This window comes from Coregonus lavaretus (genome assembly GCF_964263955.1).
Source record: "Coregonus lavaretus genome assembly, contig: HAP1_SCAFFOLD_4687, whole genome shotgun sequence".
NCBI classification, from domain to species: Eukaryota; Metazoa; Chordata; class Actinopteri; order Salmoniformes; family Salmonidae; genus Coregonus; species Coregonus lavaretus.
The window spans coordinates 23,771-45,099 of record NW_028164627.1 but is presented as its reverse complement, the minus strand read 5'-3'; the positions used below and the strand labels follow the sequence as shown (position 1 = coordinate 45,099).

At 44.8% G+C, this 21,329-nt stretch overlaps 1 protein-coding gene across 2 annotated transcripts; it reads left to right on the top strand.

Moving 5' to 3' along the window:
- Nucleotides 1-326: 326 nt before the first annotated feature.
- On the top strand, nucleotides 327-19,457 carry arpp21 (cAMP-regulated phosphoprotein, 21). Of its 2 annotated transcripts, XM_084191871.1 has the most exons (19): nucleotides 327-503; nucleotides 4,727-4,866; nucleotides 4,997-5,041; nucleotides 5,207-5,290; nucleotides 5,491-5,663; nucleotides 5,949-6,008; nucleotides 6,162-6,299; nucleotides 6,494-6,590; nucleotides 14,557-14,655; nucleotides 14,728-14,750; nucleotides 14,875-14,928; nucleotides 15,056-15,258; nucleotides 15,427-15,519; nucleotides 15,596-15,729; nucleotides 15,952-16,005; nucleotides 16,127-16,294; nucleotides 16,396-16,483; nucleotides 16,835-16,968; nucleotides 18,956-19,457. In XM_084191871.1, exons 2-19 carry the CDS (start codon nucleotides 4,732-4,734, stop codon nucleotides 19,133-19,135), a joined length of 1,962 nt encoding a protein of 653 aa, XP_084047997.1. In that variant the 5' UTR covers nucleotides 327-503; nucleotides 4,727-4,731; the 3' UTR covers nucleotides 19,136-19,457. The 2 variants fall into 2 exon arrangements, with proteins under 2 accessions (XP_084047997.1, XP_084047996.1); XM_084191870.1 differs by having other exon boundaries at nucleotides 423-503; nucleotides 14,557-14,750.
- Nucleotides 19,458-21,329: the final 1,872 nt, after the last annotated feature.

Here is a 21,329-nt window from a genome sequence, read left to right as displayed (position 1 = left end):
ATTTCTGACAGTGTGCCATGGGGAGATGAGGCCGACACCCAGTCTCCATCACTGCACGCCGTGCCAACCATACCGCCTAAACCTAGACTAGCAGGTGACAACTAGGCTACTGTGTATCACAGTGTGTGTGAGATAGATATATACATGGATAGATACATGGGAAAGAGAGAGAGAAAGAGAGAGAGAGAGAGAGAGAGAGAGAGAGAGAGAGAATTTCGTGCGCGTGCCTTGCAGTGGAAGTGCAGGAGAGCTGGTGTGCGTGTGTTGGAGATACAGCGAGTGGGTGGAGAGAGAGGCAGCTCGTGCACTGTGCCGGTGTCTCTGACAGATAGAAAAGCGATAGGCGCTTAGGGGAAACCAACAGTGACTCGCTCAAAAAGACACATCTAAAAAGAGCGGACCCCCGAGCGTCTGAGGCGGGACGGACACGGACACGGCTGAGGCGGATTTGACACGGACACGGCGCTCGAGGAGCTCCCGGTTAACGAATCATCTCCCGCGAGGTAAAATAAACACACACTCACACCGTTTACTGAAGTTGATGTTGTTACTGTGTACTATTCTGATCCTGTGATGATGATGTTGTTGTTGTTGTTGTTTATGTCGCTGTGCTATCGAGTTGTTCTGTGTCTTCGCCTTCGGGTTGTTACAGTTTTTATAGATAAGCCTATAGCCATAGGTTAGTCATAGGTTAGTCATCCCCCGGCCAAAAGGCTTTATCTATTTTCATACTGAGCGCTGACAGACAAGTCCACATGGTCAGTCAGATATTGTTGCTAAATGTATGATACATGTCCACAAACACCAGATACCGGTTTTGCTTTGTCCTTGACAATTCATTTATTTGGACAAGTTTTGCTGAATGGGCCCTGTACGCAGGCTACCTTCTCGGTTTACCGGAGGAATAATTAGGTCAAACGGCAACTGAAGTACGTGGTGAACTGGCAGTGACGGTGTGTGCTCCGGTCCTCCCAGAGAGAGAGAGAGAGAAAAAAAGAAAAAGAGAGTGAGAGGGGGAAGTAGGGAGAGAGCGAAAGAGAGAGGTAGAGAGAGGAAGATGAAGAAAGGAAGACAGAGAGGGAGCGAGTTAGAGGAGGGGGGAGTAAGGAGAGAGAGGTTTAGTTGACAGCCCAATGAAGGCTGTGAGCAGGAGGTCTTTAGGGGTAAAAATATAATGTGTCTTAGTTCAGCCAGGGCACAGGAATGCCACACACAAACACCCCGATTAGTAGCTTGACTGGCCACTATGGTTATATCATCTCAGTGGGTCAAATGGATTCTACAGAGAAATATGATACATACACACACACATACAGTGCATTAGGAAAGTATTCAGACCCCTTGACTTTGTCCACATTTTGTTAAGTTACAGCCTTAATCTAAAATGGATTAAATACCTTTTTTCCCTCATCAATCTACACTCAATACCCCATAATGGCAAAGCAAAAACAGGTTTTTTGAAATGTTTGTAAATGTATTACAAATAAAAAACAGAAATACCTTACTTACATAAGTGTTCAGACCCTTTGCAATGAGACTCGAAATTGAGCTCAGGTGCATCCTGATTCCTTTGATCATCCTTGAGATGTTTCTACAACTTGATTGGAGCCCACCTGTGGTAAATTCAATTGATTGGACATAATTTGGAAAGGCACACACCTGACTATATAAGGTCCCACAGTTGACAGTGCATGTCAGAGAAAAAACCAAGCCATGAGGTCGAAGGAATTGTCCGTAGAGCTCCGAGACAGGATTGTGTTGAGGCACAGATCTGGGGAACGGTACCAAAAAATGTCTGCAGCATTGATGGTCTTCAAGAACACAGTGGCCTCCATCATTCTTAAATGGAAGAAGTTTGAAACCACCAAGACTTATGAAACCAAGATTGAACTCTTTGGCCTGAATGCCAAGCGTCACGTCTGGAGGAAACCTGGCAACATCCCTACAGTGAAGCAAGGTGGTGGCAGGATCATGCTGTGGGGATGTTTTTCAGCGGCAGGGACTGGGAGACTAGTCAGGATCGAGGGAAAGATGGACGGAGCAAAGCACAGAGAGATCCTTGATGAAAACCTGCTCCAGAGCGCTCAGGACCTCAGACTGGGGCGAAGGTTCACCTTCCAACAGGACTATGACCCTAAACACACAGCCAAGACAACGCAGGAGTGGCTTCAGGACAAGACTTTGAATGTCTTTGAGTGGCCCAGCCAGAGCCCGAACTTGAACCCGATCGAACATCTCTGGAGAGACCTGAAAATAGCTGTGCAGGGACGCTCCCCATCCAACCTGACAGAGCTTGAGAGGATCTGCAGAGAAGAAGGGGAGAAACTCGAGGTTGTAATCGCTGCCAAAGGTGCTTCAACAAAGTACTGAGTAAAGGGTCTGAATACTTATGTAAATGTGATATTTCCATTTTTTATTTCTAATACATTTGCAAAAAATTCTAAACACCGGTTTTTTCTTTGTCATTATGGGGTATTGTGTGTACATTGATGAGGGAAAAAAACAATTTAATCCATTTTAGAATATGGCTGTAACCTAACAAAATGTGGAAGAAGTCAAGGGGCCTGAATACTTTCCGAATGCACTGTACGTACACGTTTGGCCCCCAGTCTACCATGACTCTGGTTGACCAGTGGTTAGCCCACTGCAGGTACTAAGTGTTGTTGTTGTTGTGAGTAAGGTTCCAGTCTCGGGTTGGCCATACAGGTCGAAAACAACGTTATACAGATATTTATATTTTTTTCCCCCCTGAACTATACTGAACAAAAATATAAATGCAACATGTAAAGTGTTGGTTCCATGTTTCATGAGCTGAAATAAAATATCCCAGAAATGTTCCATATGCACAAAAAGCTTATTTCTCTCAAATGTTATGAACAAATTTGTTTACATCCCTGTTAGTGAGCATTTCTCCTTTGCCACGATAATCCATCCCCCTTACAGGTGTGGCATATCAAGAAGCTGATTATAAAGCATGATCATTACACAGATCATTATTGCTGGGAACAATAACAGGCCACTCTGAAATGTGCAGTTTTGCCACACAACACAATGCCACAGATGTCTCAAGTTTTGCGGGAGCATGCAATTGGCATGCTGACTGCAGGAATGTCCACCAGAGCTGTTGCCAGAGAATTTAATATTCATTTCTCTACAATAAGCCGCCTCCAACGTCGTTTTAGAGAATTTGGCAGTATGTCCAACCAGCCTCACAACCGCCGACCACATGTAACCACGCCAGCCCAGGACCTCCACATCCGGCTTCTTCACCTGCGGGATTGTCTGAGACCAGCAACCCGGACAGCTGATGCAACTGAGGAGTATTTCTGTCTGTAATTAAGCCCTTTTGTGGGGAAAAACTCATTCTGATTGTCTGGGCCTGGCTCCCCAGTGGGCTGCGCCCCTGCCCAGTCATGTGAAATCCATAGATTAGGGCCTAATTTATTTATTTCAATTGACTGATTTCCTTATATGAACTGTAAGTCAGTAAAATTGTTGAAATTGTTGCATGTTGCATTTATATTTTTGTTCAGTATAGTGTAGTAGGCTACTCGATATGGGTGCAAAACCACTATTTTCTGCAGGTGAAGAACTGGTTACTAACCGTCTCTCTCCTCGGCCACAGGGGCAGTTGGATCAGCAGATTAATGATGGTGCACCGGCCTAAATACACACAGACACACACACTAAGTTCCCTGCGTCCCGCCTCCATCTGTCACACTCCAACAAGCGTGTCACAGTTTCTGCAGTGTTCAGCTAAAACGCTCCTCTCTCCTCCTTAAAACCTCCCATAAAGCTCTGTTACCACGGTGATCAGTTCAACCCAGCAGCCATATGCTCCACTCTCCTCTTCCTGCTGATTCTACACTTTCCCTACCCTCTTTTCCATCCCTCTCTGAGCATTCTCTCTGATCTCTCTCTCTTTTCATCACCCCATCTCTCTGTCTGTCTCTCACTCAGTTCTTCACTGCTTCTCCCCATCTCTCTCCCTCCCTCTCACCCTCCTTCCCTCTCTCTCTCATCTCTCCCTCATCTCTCTCTGTCTCACCCATCTCTCTCTGTTCGTCCCCTAAATCTCTTCACCCCTCTTTCTGGATCTATGTAATCCACTTTCTTTGTAGCCATGGTTGTGTCCCAAATGGCACCCTATTCCATATGCAGTGCACTACTTTGGACCAGACACTACATAGGGAAAAGGGTCAATTAGAAACGCAGGCCATGTCTGCCCAATCTATCTATTATACTAATTGCTTTAGACATAACATTAGTAATCATAACTCCAATAGGGTGGTGTTCCATAAATAAGTGTCCCCTATGACACTGTGGTGTTACAGGAATAAGTGTTCCTGTCCAAGGGGTTGGAGCGCTGGCCGGAATGTGGTTTTTCCCATCAGTGGGATCAGGAGCTCAGCTCGGAATTCTGGGAATATTGCTGCCGGCAGATCGGATGATGCCTCCCACAGCTGCTGTTACTAAGAAAAGCCTAAGAACACACACGTTACGCATACACTCTCACTGCGCACACACACATTTACTATGTACACACACACTCATGTACACACCCTTAGACCCAACCAGGCAGCCATGGGGTGTGTTGTAAAGGGGGAAAGAGGTCAGAGAGAGGCAGCATAAGTAATAGCTGTTATATGGGATCTGCAAGTGACATTAAGTAGGTGTGTGTGTGTGTTTGAATCAGTAACTGACGTGTGTGTTTTGTAATTTTCAGAGAGGATGTCTGAAGCAATCGTCCCAGAATCCTCAGGGCTAAGGTCATGTGACGAGTTATGCTCCTCCCCTCCGCCATCCTCACCCCCCCTTGCCACAGAGGAGGAGTGTCACCATGACAACAGAAAGGTGGAGCAGCAGGTAAGACTTGCGACTGAATGAGGTGTTATTATAGATCAGATAGGTGACATGACTGGTGGTCCCCGAGGATGTGGTTGAGGAATGCCATGTGATGTCACTGTGTGATGATTTGTCACTTTTTGTCCCACAGAAACCAGTCAGTAACCAGGGGCAACCAGCCAGGAAGAGAACCAAGGTATGCTCTGTTTCTGTCACACACCTACACTACGTAGAGCCCTAGATATCACTGTTGTGTATGTATATGTGTCAGACTTGGTCAAATACACTTGATTTAGCCCCGGGTGGGCAGGGTTTGCACTTCTGGGGCTATTTCATTGGTTAATGTTGTTGCTTGTTTCAGGCCAAAGGCAGGTTGGTGAGGAGCATGGCTGTGTGTGATGAGTCATCCCCACCCTCCCCTGCTGACACCACCCAGGACAGCCAGGTAACACACAACACACACGTACACACACAAACACTCATAAGACACACACACAAAACACGCACGCACAACACACACACAGACACAAAACACACAAAACACACATACAACACACACACACAAAACACGCACACACAGCACACACACATACAACACACACACATACAACACACACACACATCATGTAATGTTTGATGTTTTAGAGCTCTGTTGAAGTCACCATGCTGCCAGGTTGCCATGACAATGAGGAGGAAGAGCAGAGCAAAGAACCAAACGTGCCCACGTTAATCATCTCAGACACCAGTCAGGAATACACAGACTCTACTGGGATTGACCTGCACCAGTTTATCATCACCACCCTGAACAGCAACCCCAGGTACAGAAAACTCCTGTGTGTGTGTGTGTGTGTGTGTGTGTGTGTGTGTGTGTGTGTGTGTGTGTGTGTGTGTGTGTGTGTGTGTGTGTGTGTGTGTGTGTGTGTGTGTGTGTGTGTGTGTGTGTGTGTGTGTGTGTGTGTGTGTGTGTGTGTGTGTGTGTGTGTGTGTGTGTGTGTGTGTGTGTGTGTGTGTGTGTGTGTGTGTGTGTGAAACTGCTTGGCTGGCAATGATGTCATGATGATGTCATGGTAATAATATGATGTCATGGTGATGTCATCTTTCAGGGACAGGATGATGCTGTTGAAACTGGAGCAGGAGATGATCGACTTCATCACAGACAACGGGTATGTGTGTGTGTGTGTGTGTGTGTGGCCATTCTTTTTTTAAATGCAAATATTATTTGTCTAAGCAAGACTGTCATCCCCTCCCTCATTATTCTCTCCCCCCTCTCTCTCTCTTTCTCTCTCTCTCCCTCTCTCTCCCCCTCCCTCTCTCAGTCCCTATAAGAAATTCCCTCACATGTCTTCCTACCATCGTATGTTGGTCCACCGGGTAGCAGCCTACTTTGGCATGGAACACAATGTGGACCAGACTGGCAAATCTGTCATCATCAACAGCACCAGTAACACACGCATGTACGTAGCTCTCTCTTCTCTGTGGTATATCAGTACGCTTGCAACAACAGGATTGTGGGTTCGATTCCCGCTGGGGCCACCCATACAATAACGTGTGTACTCACTACTGTAAGTCGCTTTGGACATAAAAGTGTCTGCTAAAGGACATATATTATTGTTGTTGTATTATTCTATATTTCTGTATGTGTGTGTAGACCAGAGCAGAGGTTTATGGACTATGTCCAGGAGGAGAGAGGAGAGGAGAGTCAGTGGAGAACCATACTGAAGAGAGACAACGCAGAAGACAACCAGGTAGCTCTCTCTCTCTCTCTGTCTGTTTTCTTAGTAGTATATACAGTGAGGGAAAAAAGTATTTGATCCCCTGCTGATTTTGTACGTTTGCCCACTGACAAAGAAATGATCAGTCTATAATTTTAATGGTAGGTTTATTTGAACAGTGAGAGACAGAATAACAACAACAAAATCCAGAAAAATGCATGTCAAAAATGTTATAAATTGATTTTTATTTTAATGAGGGAAATACAGTGAGGGGAAAAAAAGTATTTGATCCCCTGCTGATTTTGTACATTTGCCCACTGACAAAGACATGATCAGTCTATCATTTTAATGGTAGGTTTATTTGAACAGTGAGAGACAGAATAACAACAAAAAAATCCAGAAAAACGCATGTCAAAAATGTTATAAATTGATTTGCATTTTAATGAGGGAAATAAGTATTTGACCCCTCTGCAAAACATGACTTAGTACTTGGTGGCAAAACCCTTGTTGGCAATCACAGAGGTCAGACGTTTCTTGTAGTTGGCCACCAGGTTTGCACACATCTCAGGAAGGATTTTGTCCCACTCCTCTTTGCAGATCTTCTCCAAGTCATTAAGGTTTCGAGGCTGACGTTTGGCAACTCAAACCTTCAGCTCCCTCCACAGATTTTCTATGGGATTAAGGTCTGGAGACTGGCTAGGCCACTCCAGGACCTTCATGTGCATCTTCTTGAGCCACTCCTTTGTTGCCTTGGCCGTGTGTTTTGGGTCATTGTCATGCTGGAATACCCATCCACGACCCATTTCCAATGCCCTGGCTGAGGGAAGGAGGTTCTCACCCAAGATTTGATGGTACATGGCCCCGTCCATCGTCCCTTTGATGCGGTGAAGTTGTCCTGTCCCCTTAGCAGAAAAACACCCCCAAAGCATAATGTTTCCACCTCCATGTTTGACGGTGGGGATGGTGTTCTTGGGGTCACAGGCAGCATTCCTCCTCCTCCAAACACGGCGAGTTGAGTTGATGCCAAAGAGCTCGATTCTGGTCTCATCTGAGCTAAAGGGTAGAGCTGCCGCTTTCAAGGAGCGGGACTCTAACCCGGACGCTTATAATAAATCCCGCTATGCCCTCCGACGAACCATCAAACAGGCAAAGAGTCAATACAGGACTAAGATTGAATCGTACTACACTGGCTCTGACGCTCGTCGGATGTGGCAGGGCTTGAAAACTATTACAGACTACAAAGGGAAGCACAGCCGCGAGCTGCCCAGTGACACAAGACTTCCAGACGAGCTAAATCACTTCTATGCTCGCTTCGAGGCAAGCAACACTGAAGCATGCATGAGAGCACCAGCTGTTCTGGATGACTATGTGATCACGCTCTCCGTAGCCGATGTGAGTAAGACTTTTAAACAGGTCAACATTCACAAGGCCGCAGGGCCAGATGGATTACCAGGACGTGTACTCCGAGCATGTATTTGTACTCCAAGAATTGTATTTGCAATCCAAGATGGCAGCATGTCAAGTCGTTTGTCAAGTCGTTTGTTTGTGACTAGTACATTTTAACCTACTAATAATCTATTTATTTATGGTTGCGTAACTTCGTTGTTGCGTAGTGCAAACTATTTTATTTTTGCTGGTGTAAAGATCACGGGTCCTCCTCAACTCGGAACTTCATTACTTGAAGTTTACCAAAGTAACCCTATCTCTGGCTGGCCTGAGTTCCTCGTTAGTCCGCGGAGTGTCTTGTCCGAGCTGCTCCTTGCTCTTCGCCTGGCTGTCAGTGGCAGCTCAACCCGTTCTCTCTATCGCCCTCAACACCCAATCTACTCACACGCGCAAACACTCACATTGACTCACATACACGCTGTCCCTCTCTCCACTTACCTTCGTTGGCCTCTTGTTTTTTGGTCAGAGAAAATGACAATTTACGTGGTATTGCTTTGTGCACTGACTTTATTGAACTCTGGAGAAAACGAACATTGTCGCAGGGTGAGTACATCTGACAATGTACTCTCGCGTCCATTAGACATTTTGTCTGCAGGAACTCGCTCTTTTTCACTCGGTCCACTCGTCCAAGTGCCGATGCATTTGTGGCATGATGTGAACAGTACGAATTTGTGTCACTACCAAAGTCTAATGGTTTTAAATGACTGTTTTGTATTGTCTGGAAACTCACTTGTAGAATTCGCTTGCAGTAGGTCTCTTAAAAAAGAGAAGCCGTGCAAGGTTATTAAACAGAGGTGCCTAGTTATTCTTCTGTTGTTGATATCAGGTAACGTGCAACCTAACCCTGGCCCTGATATGCAATGTCTCCAAACCCCCTCTGATTTTAAATCAAGATCTGGTTTTGGTATTTTTCATTTAAATGTACGCAGCCTGTTGTCAAAAATTGATGGGGTTAGGATTTGGGCTAAATCAACTGATGCTGATGTAATTGTGTTTTCGGAAACCTGGCTCAGCAAGTCTATTTTTGATAAGGATATTTGTATAAGTGGTTACAATGTTTATCGTGCAGATCGGGTTAAGAAAGGTGGGGGTGTGGCTATATATGTAAAATCTAAATTCCATGTAAGTGTGGCAAAGTCTGAAACTATTTGTAAACAGTTGGAATTTCTTGCTTTGAATATTGAGGTTTCAAAGGGCCTCTCTATAACTGTGATTGGCTGTTATAGACCCCCCTCTGCTCTTGGTGATGCATTTTCTTCTTTGACACACCTTATGTCTAAACTTCTTTACAGTGAAATGATCTTGATTGGTGATCTCAACTGGTGTTGGTTAAAGCCGGTGTCTGATGATTTAAAAATGTTTTGTAATTCTATGAATCTTACCCAGTTGATTAATTCACCCACTCGCCCAAATCTTAAATGCCCTGATAAATCTACCCTGATTGATTTGATATTGACAAATGTTCCACATAAATATTCTGCGGTTGGTGTTTTTTGTAATGATTTAAGTGACCATTGTGCTGTTGTTGCTGTTAGAAATACTAAGGTTCCAAAGACAAATCCAAGTTTTATTCGTAAGAGAAATTTGAAGTGTTTTAATGAGCAGGCTTTCTTTCATGATTTGTTTTATTTTGACTGGAGCAAGATTGAGCTTATCCCTGATGTGGAAACTGCCTGGATATTCTTTCATGATGGTTTTTTCCAAATAGTAAACAAACATGCACCATTCCGCAGGTTCAGGGTTAAAGGGCGGGATAATCCATGGTTTTCTTCTGAGCTGTCTTGTATTATTCACGACCGTAATCTAGCCTGGGCTAAAGCAAGGAAATCTTGTTCTGATGCTGATTGGCTTATTTTTAGGCAGTTAAGAAACAAGTGTTCTTTTCTTCTCAGGAAGGCCAAGTCTGAATATTTTATGTCTGTTACCACTGATAACCTGAATGACCCTAGAAAGTTTTGGAATGCTATTAAGTCTATGTCTGGTAACAGTAATGTTAATGAATTACCGTCATGTGTTTTGAAGGACTCTGTTGCTATATATGACAAAACTGAAATGCTGAATTGTTTCAATGAGCACTTTGTATCATCTGGTAGGCTGTTTGATTCAGTGTCCTCTGTCTCTGTACAACCCTGTGTGGATGAACCAGTGTCCTCTGTCTCTGTACAACCCTGTGTGGATGAACCAGTGAGAGCTGGTCAAACTTTTAGTTTTCTGCCATTCTCAGTGCAGGTGGTACATAAAGCCCTGAAATCCTTAGATCAAAGAAAGCCTGCAGGTCCTGATCTTTTGGATCCCTGCTTTTTAAATCTGGCAGCTGATTTCATAGCTGAACCACTTACATATCTGTTCAATCTAACCCTGGAATGTAATGAAATTCCAAAGATCTGGAAATCAGCATTTGTCCTACCACTTTTAAAAGGGGGAGATCCAACTCTTTTAAATAATTATAGGCCAATCTCAAAGCTGTCACCCCTGGTGAAAATACTTGAAACCCTTGTAAGTGAACAGCTAAAAGAGTTTTTATTTACTAACTCTATTTTATCAATGTATCAATCGGGCTTCAGGAAGAAGCATAGCACAATTACAGCAGCCATGAAGGTTTTAAATGATATCACTGAAGCCCTTGACAAAAAACAGCACTGTGTCTCACTTTTTATTGATCTCTCTAAGGCTTTTGATACAGTTGATCATGCTATACTAAGGCAGAGATTGTTGAGTGTAGGTCTTTCGGAGCATGCAGTTGCATGGTTTGCTAACTATCTGTCTGATAGAACTCAGTGCACTCAATTTGATGGGCTTATGTCTGTTAAATTGTCTGTCCTGAATGGTGTGCCCCAGGGCTCTGTACTTGGTCCTCTCTTATTCACTATTTATATTAATGATTTAGACAAAAATGTCCAAAATGCACAACTTCATTTTTATGCTGATGATACTGTTATTTACTGTTGTGCCTCATCTCTTACAAAAGCTTTCCAGAACTTGCAAACTGCTTTTTATACTGTTCAACATACCTTGTGTCAATTGAAGCTTATCCTCAATACTGACAAAACTAAACTAATGGTGTTTTCTAATGCAAGAAATAGACCTCTGAACCTTTCACCTGTTACTACCTGTCAGGGCAAGGAGATTGAGGTTGTAACCTCATATAAATATATTGGAATTCTAATTGATGACGGCCTCTCTTTTAAATTGCATGTTCAACAACTTACAAAAAAATTGAAGCTGAAATTGGGATTTTATTTTAGGAATAAGGCCTGTTTTTCTTTTGAAGCCAGAAGGAGGCTTGTATCAGCTACATTTATGCCTTTACTAGACTATGGGGATATTTTATATATGAATGCTTCCGCTCAGTGTTTGAGATCAATTGACACTCTTTATCATGGTACTTTGAGATTTATTTTAAACTGCAAAACCCTTACGCACCACTGTACTTTGTATACCAGGGTTGGCTGGCCTTCTCTAGTCACTCGTAGGCTCAGTCACTGGTATACTTTTATTTACAAAGCCATTTTGGGTTTACTACCTTTTTATTTGGGCATTTTTATTGTTCAGAAATGTGGTGGGTACTCTCTTCGTTCACTGGACTTTATCCTGCTAACTGTTCCAAATGTCCGAACTGAATTTGGTAAAAGGTCTTTTATGTACTCTGCGCCATCGTCTTGGAACACCTTACAAAATAATTTTAAACTGGAAGAACTTGTCCCGATTGGTGTTTTTAAATCTCTGATGAAGGATTTTGAGGCTGATTCCCTGACCTGTCAATGTTTTTAATTTGCTGTTTTTGATATTGTTATACTCTTGTGAATTCATGAATGGTTTTTACTAGATTACTTGTAGTTTTTCATGTTGTCTGTCTGTAATTTTTTGTAATGACTTGGTGCTGCCTATCTTGGCCAGGACGCTCTTGAAAAAGAGATTTTAAATCTCAATGAGCCCTTCCTGGTTAAATAAAGGTTAAATAAAAATAAAATAAAATGTGCTGACCAACTGGCAAGTGTCTTCACTGACATTTTCAACATGTCCCTGACTGAGTCTGTAATACCAACATGTTTCAAGCAGACCACCATAGTCCCCGTGCCCAAGAACTCTAAGATAACCTGCCTAAATGACTACCGACCCGTAGCACTGACGTCTGTAGCCATGAAGTGCTTTGAAAGGCTGGTCATGGCTCACATCAACAGCATTATCCCAGAAACCCTAGACCCACTCCAATTTGCATACCGCCCCAACAGATCCACAGATGATGCAATCTCTATTGCACTCCACACAGCCCTTTCCCACCTGGACAAGAGGAACACCTACGTGAGAATGCTATTCATTGACTACAGCTCAGCATTCAACACCATAGTGCCCTCAAAGCTCATCACTAAGCTAAGGATCCTGGGACTAAACACCTCCCTCTGCAACTGGATCCTGGACTTCCTGACGGGCCGCCCCCAGGTGGTAAGGGTAGGTAACAACACATCTGCCACACTGATCCTCAACACGGGGGCCCCTCAGGGGTGCGTGCTCAGTCCCCTCCTGTACTCCCTGTTCACCCATGACTGCATGGCCAGGCACGACTCCAACACCATCATTAAGTTTGCCGACGACACAACAGTGGTAGGCCTGATCACCGACAACGATGAGACAGCCTATAGGGAGGTCAGAGACCTGGCCGTGTGGTGCCAGGATAACAACCTCTCCCTCAACGTGACCAAGACAAAGGAGATGATTGTGGACTACAGGGGAAAAAAAGAGGACTGAGCACGCCCCCATTCTCATCGACAGGGCTGTAGTGGAACAGGTTGAGAGCTTCAAGTTCCTTGGTGTCCACATCACCAACGAACTATCATGGTCCAAACACACCAAGACAGTCGTGAAGAGGGCACAACAAAGCCTATTCCCCCTCAGGAGACTGAAAAGATTTGGCATGGGTCCTCAGATCCTCAAACAATTCTACAGCTGCACCATCGAGAGCATCCTGACTGGTTGCATCACCGCCTGGTATGGCAACTGCTTGGCCTCCGACCGCAAGGCACTACAGAGGGTAGTGCGTACGGCCCAGTACATCACTGGGGCCAAGCTTCCTGCCATCCAGGACCTCTATACCAGGCGGTGTCAGAGGAAGGCCCTCAAAATTGTCAAAGACTCCAGCCACCCTAGTCATAGACTGTTCTCTCTGCTACCGCACAGCAAGCGGTACCGGAGTGCCAAGTCTAGGTCCAAAAGACTTCTCAACAGCTTCTACCCCCAAGCCATAAGACTCCTGAACAGCTAATCATGGCTACCCGGACTATTTGCACTGCCCCCCCACCCCATCCTTTTACGCTGCTGCTACTCTGTTAATTATTTATGCATAGTCACTTTAACTCTACCCACATGTACATATTACTTCAACTACCTCAACTAGCCGGTGCCCCCGCACATTGACTCTGCACCGGTACCCCCCTGTATATATAGCCTCCCTACTGTTATTTTATTTTACTTCTGCTCTTTTTTTCTCAACACTTTTTTTGTTGTTGTTTTATTTTTACTTTTTTGTTAAAAATAAATGCACTGTTGGTTAAGGGCTGTAAGTAAGCATTTCACTGTAATGTCTGCACCTGTTGTATTCGGCGCATGTGGCCAATAAAATTTGATTTGATTTGATCTGACCACAACACTTTCCCCCAGTTCTCCTCTGAATCATTCAGATGTTAATTGGCAAACTTCAGACAGCCCTGTATATGTGCTTTCTTGAGCAGTGGGACCTTGCGGGCGCTGCAGGATTTCAGTCCTTCACGGCGTAGTGTGTTACCAATTGTTTTCTTGGTGACTATGGTCCCAGCTGCCTTGAGATCATTGACAAGATCCTCCCGTGTAGTTCTGGGCTGATTCCTCACCGTTCTCATGATCATTGCAACTCCACGAGGTGAGATCTTGCATGGCGCCCCAGGCCGAGGGAGATTTACAGTTATTTTGTGTTTCTTCCATTTGCGAATAATCGCACCAACTGTTGTCACCTTCTCACCAAGCTGCTTGGCGATGGTCTTGTAGCCCATTCCAGCCTTGTGTAGGTCTACAAACTTGTCCCTGACATCCTTGGAGAGCTCTTTGGTCTTGGCCATGGTGGAGAGTTTGGAATCTGATTGACTGGTTGCTTCTGTGGACAGGTGTCTTTTATACAGGTAACAAGCTGAGATTAGGAGCACTCCCTTTAAGAGTGTGCTCCTAATCTCAGCTCGTTACCCGTATAAAAGACACCTGGGAGCCAGAAATCTTTCTGATTGAGAGGGGGTCAAATACTTATTTCCCTCATTAAAATGCAAATCAATTTATAAAATTTTTGACATGCGTTTTTCTGGATTTTTGTTTTGTTATTCTGTCTCTCACTGTTCAAATAAACCTACCATTAAAATTATAGACTGATCATTTCTTTATCACTGGGCAAACGTACAAAATCAGCAGGGGATCAAATACTTTTTTCCCTCACTGTAAGTACTATATAAGCTTGCATATTTGGATAGCTTTTAGAAGTCCTTGTCAGAGTTCCTGATTTTGAGATGTTGTGTTCTGATCCTGCCCCCACCAGGCAAGGCTTCACCCACTACGCGAGGAGAGGAGGAGCAAATCAATGGAGGAGAGAGAGGAGGAGTACCAGAGAGCTAGAGAAAGGATCTTCAACCAGGAGGTACACACACACACAAACACATACACACACACTCTCTCTCTCATCTCTTATCCTTTCTTCTGTCTTCCACAGCCTGCCTGTCCCCAGGAGACCAGGTAACATTGTTTTTATGTTTGACGTAAAACAAAGTTGGGTTAACATTTTTTTATTTTCTCCAATGGACGGTTGTAATAACATTGTGATTAATAACTGATTACTGTGTGTGTGTTGTCTTTGCAGGTCTATAGAGGATGGTAGCCCCCATGCTGCGACCCAGAGAAGGCAGCTCTTTAGGTGAGTGTGGTGGCTGAGTGGTACTGAATCTTGACCGTACCAGTAGCGTTTAGCTGAACACACTACCGGGCCTTTAATGACCAGTTTACTAGTTTAAATCATTTGCTGGTGTGTGTGTGTCCTATAGGGGTACCAGGGGTAACTCGGGCTCAAGCCGACAGAGCAGCACGGAGACTGACTACAGTCGCTATAGTAACTGGAGCAGCACTGACTCAGGTCGCTATAGCAACGACCCCCGACCCTGGAGCAGCACAGACTCAGACTCTGCCTACCAGAGGCCAAACCCCGCCCCCAAGGCCCGAACAGCCAATCACAGCTGGGACGCACGAGGTAGAGAAGACAATCTAATTTAATTGAACTACGATCGTGATCCTTTACCATGTACTTTAATGTCTACCTTCTCTCTGTTTCTCCCTTCTCTCCTTTTCCCACCTTCTCTCTCCCTTTCCCACCTTCTCTCCTCCTCTCTCCCTTTCCCTCATCATCTGTCTTTCCCAGATGACCATGCCCCCACCACAGGCTCCAACTACCTCACGGTGCCCATTGAGAACGGGATTCCACCAGGAAGTATATTACTGAACCCACATACAGGTACACACACACATACACATGTATATGTGAAAGGGGAATTGGGAATCGGGAGTTTAACCTTGACCCCTGACCCCAGGCCAGCCCTTCCTAAACCCAGACGGAACCCCCGCCATCTACAACCCCCCCGACCCCCAGCAGCCAACAAGAAGCCAGCCTCAGCAGCAGGCCCCTCCGCCGCAGCAGCCAATGGCTGGCCACACCGTCCCCCAGGTACAACACTGATTGCACAGTAACCAAATAGAATTTGTATACAAATACAATAATCTACCTATTCATTAGTTATACTAAATGAATAAACAGTTCTGGCTACGCAATCGGATTGGCCAAATTGCGTTCCAGCCGTGTCGATAATAGCAATAAACAGAGCCCGTTTTTGTAATAGAAGACTCTGGCAATAACAACGCTTTCTCTCTCTCGCTCCCTTTCTCTCAGGTGGTTCAATATTCGTCCGTCTCTTACCCTCCCCAGCAGTTGCAATACTCTACGGTACTATGTGTGTTCGTGCATGTTTGTTTTTGTGGATATAACAGTGTATGCATGAACAGTATAAATCTAGTGTGTGTGTCTGTATGCGTGTCTGTGTTAACGTGCTCTCTGTGGTCCTCAGAGAGAGGACCTGTCGTCCCAGTTTGGTCACATGACTGTGAGCTGTCAGTCATTGGGGGAAGCTCCGCCTCTATATCCTCCCTTAGCCCCTCCCACACAGAGTTACGTCTATACCGCCCCTCCCCCTCCTCACAACCCCCCCAGCTACTGTCAATCCCCTCCAACTCAGGTAGGAATAACACAACACAATCATAATAGAATGGTAGCATAGAATGGTAGAATGATAGAATAGTCCCATGTGTTGACATGATGTTGAACTCTGTACTGTAGGTGCCTGTGTATTACTACTCTACTACTCAGTATCCTACCTCAGCACCCCAAAGACCTGCCACACCTACCCAGGCCATACAGCCTACAGGTACACAGCTGTGTGTGTGTGTGTGTGTGTGTGTGTGTGTGTGTGTGTGTGTGTGTGTGTGTGTGTGTGTGTGTGTGTGTGTGTGTGTGTGTGTGTGTGTGTGTGGCAGTAGGGAGGGGGGCCGTTACACTGTAAGAGATGTAGTCTAAGGTCTCACAGTGAACCGGTCTCTTTTCCTGCTGCTTCTACTCTACAGTGAGAGGGGGGGAGAGCGTGATCCTGAATTGCTGCTTGTCAGATATTACAGCGAATGATACAGCTTTGAATTAGCTTTAAACAAACAAGCAATTGATTTATGTTTTATGAATAATCTGCTGGGTCTTTATATCTGTGTGTGTGTGTGTTGTGTAGGTTACTCTCCTGTCATAGCCAATCAGCAGCAGAGCTACCAGGGGATGATGGGTTTGCAGCCACCTCAGAGCCATGCCCAAAGATTGATGGGTTCTTATCCACCTGGCCCCTCTCATCCATGTGGTGTAACACAGGTAACTATGACAACCACAGTGTCATATACAGTGGGGGAAAAAAGTATTTAGTCAGCCACCAATTGTGCAAGTTCTCCCACTTAAAAAGATGAGAGAGGCCTGTAATTTTCATCATAGGTACACGTCAACTATGACAGACAAAATGAGAAAAAAAATCACTGATAATCTCCCTCGATCTGGGGATCCACGCAAGATCTCACCCCGTGGGGTCAAAATGATCACAAGAACGGTGAGCAAAAATCCCAGAACCACACGGGGGGATTACTTTATCCTATCCCAGGTATTCCTTAAAGACACCATACCTACTGTGAAGCATGGGGGTGGAAACATCATGCTTTGGGGCTGTTTTTCTGCAAAGGGACCAGGATGACTGTTCCGTGTAAAGGAAAGAATGAATGGGGCCATGTATCGTGAGATTTTGAGTGAAAACCTCCTTCCATCAGCAAGGGCATTGAAAATGAAACGTGGCTGGATCTTTCAGCATGACAATGATCCCAAATACACCGCCCGGGCAACGAAGGAGTGGCTTCGTAAGAAGCATTTCAAGGTCCTGGAGTGGCCTAGCCAGTCTCCAGATCTCAACCCCATAGAAAATCTTTGGAGGGAGTTGAAAGTCCGTGTTGCCCAGCGACAGCCCCAAAACATCACTGCTCTAGAGGAGATCTGCATGGAGGAATGGGCCAAAATACCAGCAACAGTGTGTGAAAACCTTGTGAAGACTTACAGAAAACGTTTGACCTGTGTCATTGCCAACAAAGGGTATATAACAAAGTATTGAGAAACTTTTGTTATTGACCAAATACTTATTTTCCACCATAATTTGCAAATAAATTCATTAAAAATCCTACAATGTGATTTTCTGGATTTTTTTTCCTCATTTTGTCTGTCATAGTTGACGTGTACCTATGATGAAGATTACAGGCCTCTCTCATCTTTTTAAGTGGGAGAACTTGCACAATTGGTGGCTGACTAAATACTTTTTTCCCCCACTGTACACTCAGTGGCCATTTTATTAGGTACACCACCCTGTTCACGAAAATGGTTAGCTCCTACAGACAGTGAGTCACGTATGCATGGCTTGCTATATAAAGCAGGCAGACAGGCATCGAAGCATTCAGTTACCGTTTGATTGAACGTTACAATTGGCAAAACGAGTGGCCTAAGCGACTTTGAGTGTCGTATGATCGTTGGTGCCTGGCGCGCCGGTTCCAGTATCTCAGAAACGCCCGCCTCCTGGGCTTTTCACGCACGACAGTGTCTAGGGTTTACTGAGAATGGTGCGACAAACAAAAACATCCAGTCAGCAGTCCTGTGGGCGAAAAGAGCTCATTGATGAGAGGTCGAAGGAGAATGGCAAGAATTGTGCAAGCTAACAGGCGGGCCACAAATAGGCAAATAACGGCGCAGTCCAAAAGTGGTGTGCAGAATGGCATCTTGGAACGCACAACTCGTCGGTCCTTGTCACGGATGGGCTATTGCAGCAGACGACCACACCGGGTTCCACTCCTATCAAACAAGAAGACGCGTCTCCAGTGGGCACACGATCACACTAAACAATTGAGGACTGGAAAAACATTGCCTGGTTCGACGAATCCCGGTTCCTGTTGCGTCATGCTGATGGCGGAGTCAGGATTTGGTGTAATCAGCATGAGTCCATGGCCCCATCCTGCCAGGTGTCAAAATCACAGGCTGGTGTAATGGTGTGGGGAATGTAAAATGTATGCAGGCATGACTAAGTTGCTTTGGATAAAAGTGTCTGCTAAATGGCATATATTATACCAATTGAGCAACGTTTCCATGCCCTGAAGAATGAATTCAGGCTGTTCTGGAGGCAAAGGGAGGTCAGACCCGGTACTAGATGGTTGTACCTAATAAACTGGCCACTGACAGTAATTATTCAGTGTCGAATTAAATGTGCCTAGTGTTGTCAGGCTACTGATCAAATCTGTGCCTAAATTAAATCTCTCTCTTGCTCTTTCTCCCCCAGGGTGGTGTGGGGGTGTCGTACCCCCAGAGTGGTCTCATGTCGCTGGGTGAGGGAGGTTACTGCTGCATGGTGTCTCCAACCTGTCCCCCTGGTCCCATACCCCCTCCCCCTCTACACACCGGCTGCCATGCCTCCAGCTGTAGCAACATCAGCAGCCAGGGGTGGACGGGCAAATACTGACACACACACCCACCCACCCTAAACTTACATAAACCCCACACATATCCACACTTGACCTCCCTTCCCCCCCTACCTCTACTTGCACAACCCCACTGGACTGTGTTTAGATTGAGATGCAACCAGTGTTCAAACTGTTACACACACAGTATACCACAGGCAATGTATTGTGCCAAAGCTGTATCAGAGGTACTGTACTGATTTAAAAGCATAATTTATATACTCCAGTTGAGTTTTGTATGGATATGAAATGATTATATATGATGTATTGTAGTGTTTGAGCAGAATAAACTGATGTGGCTGATTTGACATGTCACCTTTCTAACCAGTCATCCTTCTCTTTCACACACACTAATTAGTATTTTATCTGATTTTCTAATGTACACACTGCTGCCATTGTTACTATTGATTGTACCACAATTATTAAACAGATCTTTTTATATATATTTTTTTACATTTGATAGATCCAGAGATATTCACAGAGAGCAATCTAGAAAAATAGTCTAACACTGAACAAAAATATAAACGCAATATTTCTCTCAAATTTTGTGCACACATTTGTTTACATTCCTGTTAGTGAGCATTTTTCCTTTGCCAAGATAATCCATCCACCTGACAGGTGTGGCATATCAAGAAGCTGATTAAAGAGCATGACAATTACACAGGTGCACCTTGTGCTGGAGACAATAAAAGGCCACTCTAAAATTTGCAGTTGTCACACAACACAATGCCATAGATATCTCAAGTTTTGAGGGAGCGTGCAATTGGCATGACTGCAGGAATGTCCACAAGAGCTGTTGCCAGATAATTTAATGCTAATTTCTCTACCATAAGCCACCTCCGTCGTCATTTTAGAGAATTTGGCAGTACGTCCAACCGGCGTCACAACTGCAGACCATGTTTATGGCGTTGTGTTTAGTGAGCGGTTTGCTGATGTCAACGTTGTGAACAGAGTGCCCCATGGTGACGGTGGGCTTTTGGTATGGGCAGGCATAAGCTACGGACAACAAACACAATTGCATTTGATCAATGTCATGCACAGAGATACCGTGATGAGATCCTGTGGCCCATTGTCGTGCCATTCATCCACTGCCATCACCTCATGTTTCAGCATGATAATGCACAGCCCCATGTCGAAAGGATCTGTACACAATTCCTGGAAGCTGAAAATGTCCCACTTCTTCCATGGCCTGCATACTCACCAGACATGTCACCCATTGAGTATGTTTGGGCCACAATCCACAGCCTGATCAACTCTATAAGAAAGTGTGCTGCATGAGACAAATGGATGTCACACCAGATAGGGGTGTGGATCAGAAAACCAGTCTACCTTTTTTTAAGGTATCTGTGACCAACAGATGCATATCTGTATTGCCAGTCGTGAAATCCTTAGATTAGGGCCTAATTAATTTATTTCAATTGACTGATTTCCTTATATGAACTGTAACTTAGTAAAATCTTTGAAAGTGTTGCATGTTGCATTTCCATTTTTGTTCAGTAGAATTACACCTTTTCTTGTGATCCTGTCTCCAAAGTCTTGTCTTCACTCTTGAGGGTCATTCGAGGAGTTTGTTGTTGGGGGACAGTAGGCTCTGTACTTCTTGTAGTAGATGAGGACACCCACTACCATTACAACCACTGCTGTCCCTTTTGCAGAAAGGAAAAGAGTGATGTGAGGTTTCAAAAAGGGAAAACCACTGTCTTTCTTAAGACATTTCGTATATGGCAATTTTTTTGTTCACCCTTTCTGCTCAGTACCCAGCTTTCTGTGTCTTTCCCTAACTCACTCACTCTCATGGTCTCCATCTCTAACACACACACACACACACACACACACAACCTTTGCTGATGCAACATGGTCAATGATGAGAGAAACAAAATTGATAAAACACACACACACACACACACACAGAGAGAGAGACAGACAGACACACACCTGTCCCCCCTGGCTTCTGTCGGTGCGGGGGAGACACCGCACAACTCCCCTCCCACCTCTGTCTTTCCGAATGCAAAGGGATGTGAGCAGTCTGCGTGGCAATTTAGCTTCATGGACAATGACAGGTGGCCAGTAGGCATTGGTGAGTATCGCCCAGGAAGTGACCCAGGAACACAAAGCACACTCTCCCATCTATCTCCATAAAAGGACATATTACTTCAGTACTGTGGTGTGTATTAACTAAACTTAGTATACGTGACC